Below are 9,489 nucleotides of genomic sequence, written 5' to 3'. Positions count from 1 at the left end.
CCTCAGCCTGTTGCCTCTGTTCTTGCTAGCATCTGTTTCCCTGAACGAGGTAGGAAGTGGCAGGATGCATCCTGGCTCTTCTCCTACAAAGCATTTTTCTTGCAGACCGCAGTCAGAGCTTGCCCTCAGTTATGTGATACGCTGGCCAAACGTTTGGGTCAGAGTTTGACCTTTGAACTTTGCAGAGATAAAACTTTCAGATGACATGAAGGCTTCATAAATGAAGCCTTTATCATTTATGACCTGACTGCTGCTTAGCTCAGGCCTAGGCTGTTGCTGTGCAAGCTTCCTTTTAGATCTCATGGGTGTCCTGAAGTTCTTTCCTGAAGTTCTCACGGTCTGATGTGTGTAACACTGAGTGCAGAATTCAGGTACCATTGCAGTCTATCTGGCAACTCTTCAGAGCTACCTTTAAATCCTGCACATCTTTTTCTAACAAGTTATCTGCAACTCTCTGTTTCAGATCAGTTGACAGAGGGCCGGCTCGGTCCCTCTACTGTGGTGCTGGACCACACGAGTGGCTTTGAGGGGCTCCTGCTGGTTGATGATGACTTACTTGGGGTGAGTGTGATGCTGGCTGCTGCAGGAAATGGGCTTGTGAGACTAAAAGCTCTCGGTTTGTTTGTCATGGCAGGTCCCTTTCACTGCCTTTGTAGTGTGTTGTTAAATGGAATGTACTCAAAAAGCTGAGGAGTCCTGGAGGAAATGATCTCTCCTGGGAAAAGGTCTAGCAGTACCCCCAAGTCTTAGCAAGCTCTGAGTGGAGCTGCAAGGGTGGGGAAGTGTTACGCTGGCCCAATGGCTCACAGAAGAGCTTGGCTAAGCAAGAGGAGGGGATGGCAAAAACTTTTCTGTCCCTCCCTCCAGTGGCTGCCTCTTCCTTCCTTTCTTGTTATGTTGTTTAACAGTGAGAACAAGCTGAGGCCAGGCTGTGCTGCTGTACTTTTTCCTTTCTCCTTTGTCTCTGTCAGTTTCCTGCTGGTTCGCCAGCTGATATTCTTCACTACACTTTGGGCTTGAGGCCTTACTGCCTAACTTTGTAAAATCTTCTGTTTATTGGTCCAGGTGATTGGCCACAGTAACTTTGGCTCTATCAGGGCCACAACGTGCGTGTACAAAGGTAAGAAGATAAGTGGGTGATGGTTTGGTTAAGATCCCAGAAGAACGCATGGAGAGCACAGGAAATCTTGCATATGTTGCAGTTCCAAAGCTCTGTCTTCCCAAATTCACCCACTGGTTTTTCAGGAAGTCAGGAGGGTGGAGAATTGTGTGGTGCCCAAGTGAAGAGCTGGGAGGGGAGTCCTGGGGATGTTGCAAATACACTTTGTGCACCAGGTTATTTTCTATGGGAACTGCATCACATTCTACTCCTCTAACAGTGAGTCAAGTGGCACGGATTTACTGTGTGGTCTCTCTGTTTTTTTTTCAGGGAAATGGATTTATGAGGTGCTTATCTCCTCCCAGGGACTCATGCAGATTGGCTGGTGTACTCTCAACTGCAGATTTAATCAGGAGGTAGTGTAACTTGGCTGCTCGGTGTTCCTCCTCTTTGCCTGGGGGAGGCAGGCCCAGGCCAGCTCTTGTCAGGCACTGGGTGGGATGTTTGGTGCTGGGAAGGTTTGCCATCTGCAGGGTCTCACTATCTTGTCACTCTGCAGCACTTGAGAGGGAGGGTGACAAACATCCTGGGGGGCTGCTTTGACAGTGATTTGGAGGTGTAATGTAGCAGTGCTCTTTTTCTAACCCAAATGTTAGTAGGGAACGGAGACAAAGATCGCAGGCTATGGGCAGACCGTGTCTGCTGTCAGCTGTGCTCCCTGTCTGCCGGTCTCCCCGTTGAAGCTGCTCGTGCAATGAGAGGGATCCTTTGTGCTTGTCCACTTCTGAGTCTCCTCTTTGATCCTGTGATGCAGGAAGGAGTTGGAGATACTCCAGATTCCTACGCATATGATGGCAATAGGGTGCGCAAGTGGAACGTGACCACTACCAACTATGGCAAAGTGAGTACTGTCCTTCCGGGAAGGGAAAAGAAAGCAGGTGTCTCCTGCTGACTGGATTCTGCTGGGCCCTGTGGAAAACATTTGATTTGTGCTTCCAGCTTCAGTCTGCTCCTGGGGAGGCTGTGTGCCAGCACTGATTTGTACTTGAGGGGTGCTGGGCACCCTGTGTGGGTGCTTTGTTTGGCAGCCCGGCAGATTGATTCCCAGCACGGTGCTGCTGGTGATGTCTGAAAGGCTCTGGTTCTTTGTAACGCATCAGAGGATGATGCAGTGTTGGGATAAGCATTATTCTGATCCTATGTGTGTTCCTAATGCTCAAAGGAAGAAAGAAAATCCCATCCAGAGGCTTCCAGAAGTGTCTGAAAATGCAGTGTGAGCTGCTGGCAGAAGGAGCTGCCACTCCTTCTTCCCTGAATCATAAGGGACTGATTGGCCTTACAGTCCTTCTTCTTATGTGGGAACTTGCTGGGTATGTGTCTAACATATTTTTTTCTGCTTTTAATGCAGTCTTGGGCTGCAGGAGACATCGTCAGCTGTCTGATAGACCTTGAGGAAGGCACTATTGCTTTCTGCCTGTAAGCATCTTTGCCCAGTTCCCTGTTCTGTGAATGGCTGCATATAATCTACATGTTTCCTCGTTGCTCAGCAGGTTGCTGATCCCTCTTTCTTCCTCCTCCCCTTTATGTTCCCTGTTAGCTCCAGCTTCTACTTTTCTTCTTTGTTTTGAGAAGCCATCTAAGTGAGCTTTGGAGTCTCCTAAATTTGGGTGAGAGCAGTTGTTAGAAGAGTGCTCAAGCTCCTAAATAGCTGTAAAGTTTGCTGGGATTTTGAAGGAGAAGGCACGTGTTGGGATGCTTAATACTACAGTTGGCTGAGCCCCACTGGTTGCTCTCATGGCAAGTGTAGACATTGCCTGTGCTAGAGTTGGTGGGAAGTGTGATAAATGTGATAAATCTCCAGCCTCCATCTCCACTGGACAATGAGCAATGGCCAGCCTGAGTACAAATTGTTCCTAGGCCTGAAACTACAGCCTGAGACAAGTCAGCTGGAATGAAAAACTGTCACATGCTGCCATCGTCTTTCAGAGAAGAGTGGACTAAGACCTTCTATTTCTTTCCTTCTATTTCCTTCTATTTCTATCAGTGTCAAGTGGATGAGGCCATAAGTGCCACCTGCCTTTAAAATGTCCTGGTAATCACATACCTTGTAAGGATTTGGGTTGCCCTTGGAGCTGAGCAGGGCTCTTCATACTGTGCTGAGTCCAATGCCTTTCCATGCCATTCTATGCAGATGATAATTCGGCTGTGATTCCCAGGGTAGTTGCAGAGCAGCACTGTGGTGTTTGCACATCTGCCAGGTTACAGGTGTTTAGAAGTAGGAATGACTGTGATGTCTGTGTTGCCAGGTCGCTGAGAGGGGAGTGCAGACACATGAATTGCCTGCTGGACCACAAAACCCTTTGACTGTGGCTAAAGTCTTGTGGGCTTTTCTTCTTTCAGAAACGGCATCTCTCTAGGAACTGCTTTTGACAACATCACGAGAGGTGCTGGAATGGCTTACTTCCCTGCCATCAGTCTCTCGTTCAAAGAGTCTGTTGCTTTTAACTTTGGAAGCCGTCCACTTCGATATCCTTTGGTTGTGGGGAGAGGAGATCTGAAGGGAGAAGAGCCTGCCCTGAGACCATCTATGGAGGCTGTGGAGTATCTGTGTCTGAGTGCAGTTCACTTTCTTCTCTTAGCACTTCTGCTCAGAGCAGGATCAAGGAGAGAAGAAGCAGACATCCCTCAGCTGGACCACAGCTGCAGGGCCCACAGTCACCTTTGCTGGCACTAGCAGTTGCTGAAATTGAGTTTACTTTAAGCTCTGAATCAACAGCTAATGCTTCAAGCCAGGAGCTGCTGGTTTCCAGGCATTCAGATCCTAGAAAATGTCACTTTCCAGAGCTGGAAACCCTTCTGTGCTTCTGAACCTCTTGGCTTTGGGTCTGTTCAATCTCTCAGCCATGCAGGACCGCTAGCATAGCAAAAGCGTTGGATGCTGCCTTTCTGTGTGAAAGCTGAGACCTGCAGCAGTCCTGAATGTGCCCCTTGATAGCTGTCATGGAGGCTCCTTTCTGATCAGAAGCAGTGAGGGAAGTATTTGGTACCCGCAGTGTCGAGGGGAAGATCTCGTGGCTTGTCATGCACTCAGAAGTGCACTTTGCCTTGAACTCTGACGTAGGCGTGCATACCATAAAACAGACACTTTGCTCAGATAAAGAAGTCCTGAACGAATCTGATTGCATTTTACCTTAACACTTGCCCACTTATCCAGTGGAAGGCTACCGCCCCTTGCAAGACCCTCCTGTTGCAGACCTCGTGAAGGCTCGCAGGCTGCTGGGCTTCCTGAAGAATGTGATCCATATCGGGATCGATGTGACGGTAGGTGATGTTGCTGGGTGGCTCTGGGACATCATGCCAGGAGATGTGGTTCTGCACTGTGAACGTGCTCAGATTTTTCCTGACAGCTATGTGCTTTTACATGGTGGCATAACATCTCTGGTCTTTGATTTGCAAAATGGGATTCCTAATAGTTCCACCCTAAGGCTTCAGTTAGATCGTACTGGGCCTTGTTGCCCTCAGTCCCACAAAGTTTCCTTCCAAGAGATGATGTTTGTTGGGTTCAGAATTACTGCACTTGATTTTGCAGCCTGGAAAGAGATTGGTTTGGACATTCTCCTGATGTCCTGGTGCAGTGATGGGGTCACGCTCTCTGCCATGAGAACTGTTTTGGTTGTACCCACGTTCAGTACAAACCAGTCTTTTTTTCCTCGAGGGTGAGAGATGTTCTGTTCATGCCCAAAGCACGGGGAATGCTCTCTGCTATAGTCTCAGTTTACTTGGAAGCCCCGTTCACTTGTTGACCTCCTCTGCAGAGATTCCCATTTGCAAGTAATGACGTGCACTCAGAAAACGAGTTTTCATTTGGAAAAACAGATTGTCAAGGTGCACGCATGTGACTGATAGTGACACGTGGACAGCACTACAGCTCTATGGAGGCATGGTCGTGGCTGCTGCTCTGCCTCCTAAATTGCCACATTCAAGGTTTTTAGCCCAATTCTAGCAAGCAGTGGCTGCTCCAGGCCCCTGGTACACTCAGTGCAGAGGTGGACTGGGCAGGCACCAAGCTGTGTTTTTCTGGGTTTGTCATTGCAGGAAGGGAAGCTGGTGGAGAAGGATGCATCCATGTGGCAGCTGCAGGGAGAACCCACAGTGCTGATTACATTGGCCCACATCTTCAATTATTTCTCCCCTCTTATGGTGAGTTTTGCCTGCTCATTGCAAGCTTCTGTAGGTATCTGGTTTCATGCAAAGGGATGTAGATCAAGCTTCAGTCTTTGCTGGGAAGTGATTCTGCCTTGGAAGGCTGTCAACTTGCCTGTCTTCCTGCAGTGCAAGGTGTACCTGGTGGAAGATGTGCTCATGACCTTCCTGTTGAGCATCCTGGAGCGAGGAGGGGCAGTGGAGGCCCATCCCCTTATTCAGCAGCTGCTGGATCTCATGTGGCTTCTCATGGAGGTGAGTTGTTAGAGTGCTGTGAGGTGCTTAGAATAGGAGCACGCACTGGAACATGCTGGTAGTGATCAACTTCTCTGCCTTCCTGGTGACGAGATCCCGTTTTGCGGTAGACACTCTTCTTCCTGAGATTATCTTGCTGACCAAGTGAAGCCAAATCTGCTTGCTGGTGGGGGTGCCAAGATTGTAGAAGAGACAGCATTTGTCCCACTGGTTGGCTGTCAGTTGGACTCAACAAGGCAGTTCCTCCACCATCACATTTAACAAGAGTAGCTTGTCTTTCCCTTCTGGATTGATTCTGCCAGGGCTGAGGTTTGGGGGCTGTGGGGAGGGGTGACTCAGCTCAGCCAAATAGGACCTGGGACTTTGGCTTGTCCACTGGGTTGGTTTTACTTGCACAGAAGCTTATTCCCCTGTAGTAAAGTAGTAGCAGCAACCACTGCTCACACTCCCCTGTTGAGTAAGGTGAGCAAATGCTGTGGGTTCAGAGTGCCTGTGTTTTCAATACAGAAGTAAATGCTGCATCCTTCCAAAGCTGCACTGTGGGAACAATAGCTGTTCCTGACATCATCCCATTGCTGTTGTTTCTTGTTTTCTAGGAATATGAAGTGCACGAGTGCCTCAAGCAGCTACTGATGTCCCTGCTGCGGGCCTACAGGTTCTCTCCTATCATCCCAGACCTAGGATTACAAGTGAGTTGCACTTCTGAGTCTCCAGGAATCTGTGACTAGCCAGCTTCTGTTATGTTCCCTTGTCCAAAGGCCCCTAATGTTTTGGATTATCTGCAGTTATTTGGTCTAGCAGTGGCAGTTCTGTCCCACTGTACCTCTGTAGATGAGTCAGTTTTGCTTCTCGTTTCCTAGATTCACTACCTCCGGCTCACCATTGCAGTCTTGAAGCATGAGAAATCCAGGAAATATCTCCTCAGCAATGTTCTGTATCCTTTGTGCCTCCTCAGTCCTCTGTTCTCCCTGCCCTCAATAATGCAGCCAAGGAGACTGCAAGGATTAGCAGAGCCCAGGAGGCAGAAGCCACCCCATCTTTGAGAGGTCGTTTCTCATTTCTCAAGTCTCCTCAGTTTGCAGTGCCATGAGGGTCACATCTTTATTTGTACCTGACCCACTTCTCTGATGTCCTTAGGCATTAGGGCAGACCACTGCTCTAACTCCTTTCAGAGCTGACTAACTGCCGTGCCAGCATTTGGGCTGCTCCTGTGCTGAGTGCAAGAGGCTTCTCCCAGGAGAAGGAGGCTCTGGATTTGGCAGAGCTTTGAGTGGTTTTGGAGAGGGGTCTCTTACTACAGCTCTGAAAACAAACCCCATCCCTTCTCTGCCACAGCTTCTTGTGCTTCCTTTAACTTTGCTGCAGCTTTGATGTGCTCCGTTCAGTTGTGTTCTTCTACATTAAGAGCCCGCTGCGTGTGGAGGAGGCTGGTTTGCAGGAGCTCATTCCCACCACGTGGTGGCCAAACCGCTTCACCAAGGAGGTGAGTCGGGGCACATCTGCTAAGGAGACCAAAGGATCTCGGTAGTCTGTGGGCCCTTTAACAAGGGGAAACTCAGCAGAGCTGTGTGGAAGCTGTGCCCCTCTGCTGCCCTGTCGTCTCCTGTTAGAGTGTGTGTTTCAGGGCTGGGGAGGTGACAGTTTTCCATGGCATCAGACTTGGAAGGGGACCTCACAGAGTCAAAGAAGTTGCAGATAGGCTTGTGTGTTCTTAGAAGAAGTTTCAGTGAGTTTCTTCTGCTTTGGCAGGATGCTGCCCCATGCTATGTACTCCTCCTAATCTCTGTCTGTTCCTCAACCAGGGCAAGGAGAGTAAGGAGGTGAAGGAGGAGAGTGCTGAGGAAAGACTGAGGCGGCGAGCGTATGAAAGAGGCTGCCAGAGGCTCAAGAAGCGCATTGAAGGTCTGTGAGGAAGGAGAGAGATTGCCAAGATCCCATTCTTTGTGTGCAGCCAGAGAGATCAACCCATGAGCTGTTTCCAAATCGCCTTCCAGACCTGACATGCAGCTGTATTCCCATCACAAAGGCTGCACTGCAGAGGCAGGGGCCAGCCATGGCCACTGTCACCTGGTGGATGGGTTCAAGTGTTGGGTCCTCACTGCCCACATATGCAGCACTGTGCCAGGCATTGTGAGCAAAGCAAAACCCACCTTTAGGGGCATTGTTTATCAGCTGGGGATGGATTTATTGCTGGGTGGAGAAGGAGAAAATTATCCCAGTGATGGGGCTAGCATTCTGCTGGACCTGGTTCTTTGTGCTGGGGTGGTGGTCTTTCTCCTGATGACAGGGCACTGGTGGAGTTAGCACGGGCAGTTGCTTTCCAGTTGTTACTGTCCAGTAGCAAACTGCTGTGTCCCTGTTTTAGTGGTGGAAGGCCTCCAGGTTCAAATTCTGAAGCTGCTGCTGAACAACAAGGACAGAGGAGGGGTAAGCATTCTGGATTTTTTGCTACATTATCTCTGCATCCCAGGACTTGTAAGGTACAGAAGTGCAGCTGTGGAGACGTTCTGTCCTCAGAAGCAGTTCACTAATTGATCTGGTAAGGCAGGCTGAACTGCAGAAACAGTTTTTGGGCTCTGTTTAAAGGGGTATCATGGAATCACAGAATCATAGATAGTCTCAGATGCTTTGCCAGTGTTGAGTGATGACATGAGCCGCACCTGGGCCAGCCTTGTGTTTCTGTTGAACTAGGCAGACACAGTCTGACTGCAGTGCATTCTACCCTCACAATTAATACTAATTCCAGAGAGAAAAGGAATGGCAGGGGTGTGAGCGTGTGCCTCTACAGAGCAGGTGGAGGATGTTCAGCTGCATAAAGCTGTGCATCTTCTGGCCGTCATCAGAGCATCCCAGTATGGGCCTCAGAAGACACAACACTGCAGAGCAGTGGCCCACAGGCTGCTCATGGGTGCTCCAGCAATGGTGGTAGCTGGGTCAACTGCTTTCTCCTGCTGAATGTAGCTCCCAAGCATATACAGCTCTGTTTCTCGGCAGCTTTGGACCCCACGAGGACTCAGGCATTGCTGCAGGCCCAGACCTTGTTGCAGATGTTCTGGGTACCCACTGATGTAGTGTAATGCTGCAGATCTGCCTAATTAATATGGAAAAATATACGGAGCCCCTCTACCTTACGTGCCTGAAGCCCAGATGCATCCCTGAGCAAACATGACAAAGGTGGACAGTTAATGCCTTTCTCTGGGAGTTCCTTTCCCTGTGAGTTCACCACCTGCTTTTCCTCCTGCCAGGGGGAAGCATCCAGATACATCTTCCTGAACAAATTCCGCAAGTTTCTTCAGGAAAATGCTAGCAATAGAGGGGTAAGTCAGAGGGACAGCCTTCCCACAGGCCTCACCTGAAGAGCTCTCTGGTACCTTTGGGGTGGGAGCTCTTGCCCTTTTGGCTGAGCTGCTTCCAGCAGATGAGCAATTGATACCTAGATAGAGCATCCTCTTCACCACCTGGGTGAGGACCGCTCTTCTGGCCTTGGCTCAGGCTGATGGCCTGCAGCTAAGGAAGGTGGGGATGTTATTATTATTGCAGGAAGCCCTTTCCTCACCAGCCTCTCTGCGTTAACGAGCAGCCCACCTTCAGAGGCAGAGCACGTGGTATCCATCCTCCCATCACACCAGCTTGTTACTGTAGGGCCAGGGGTTTTCCAGAGGTGGAAGCAGCTAGGTGCCATCAGCACTGGGCTCCATCCCGGTGCTGGAAACCAGAGGTGCTTTTTGCAAACGGGTGCATGCGCTTTCAGCAGGACTGAGAACAGGAAGTTTCTGCCTGGCCCACGTGGCCACCACAACTAAGAAGCACCTTCACAGCTGCCCTAATGGCTGAACTCTCATTGTTGCCCTAGAACTTGACTGTGTTGTGCCCACCAGAGTACATGGTGTGCTTCCTGCACCGGCTCATTGCTGCCCTGCGTTTCTTCTGGG

The 9,489-nt window shown here is 49.8% G+C and overlaps 1 protein-coding gene across 1 annotated transcript; it reads left to right on the top strand.

Annotated features, from left to right (window-relative positions):
* Positions 1-463: 463 nt before the first annotated feature.
* On the top strand, positions 464-9,485 carry LOC122194135 (E3 ubiquitin-protein ligase RNF123-like; the record flags this gene model as incomplete). The annotated part of the gene is made up of 16 exons (XM_042895055.1): positions 464-561; positions 1,066-1,120; positions 1,430-1,515; positions 1,914-2,000; positions 2,508-2,575; positions 3,500-3,625; positions 4,306-4,420; positions 5,195-5,299; positions 5,432-5,557; positions 6,154-6,246; positions 6,418-6,491; positions 6,923-7,040; positions 7,360-7,459; positions 7,923-7,984; positions 8,803-8,874; positions 9,411-9,485. Coding segments are annotated over 16 exons (1,460 nt in total), but the record flags the coding sequence as incomplete, so codon positions are not given.
* Between the last annotated feature and the right edge of the window lie 4 nt (positions 9,486-9,489).

The sequence above is a fragment of the Lagopus leucura genome, unplaced genomic scaffold (assembly GCF_019238085.1).
Source record: "Lagopus leucura isolate 7727_CA_CO unplaced genomic scaffold, USGS_WTPT01 35259-0_obj-0_obj, whole genome shotgun sequence".
NCBI lineage: Eukaryota > Metazoa > Chordata > Aves > Galliformes > Phasianidae > Lagopus > Lagopus leucura.
The sequence above is the reverse complement of the archived record's forward strand: the minus strand, read 5'-3'. Positions and strand labels throughout refer to the sequence as shown.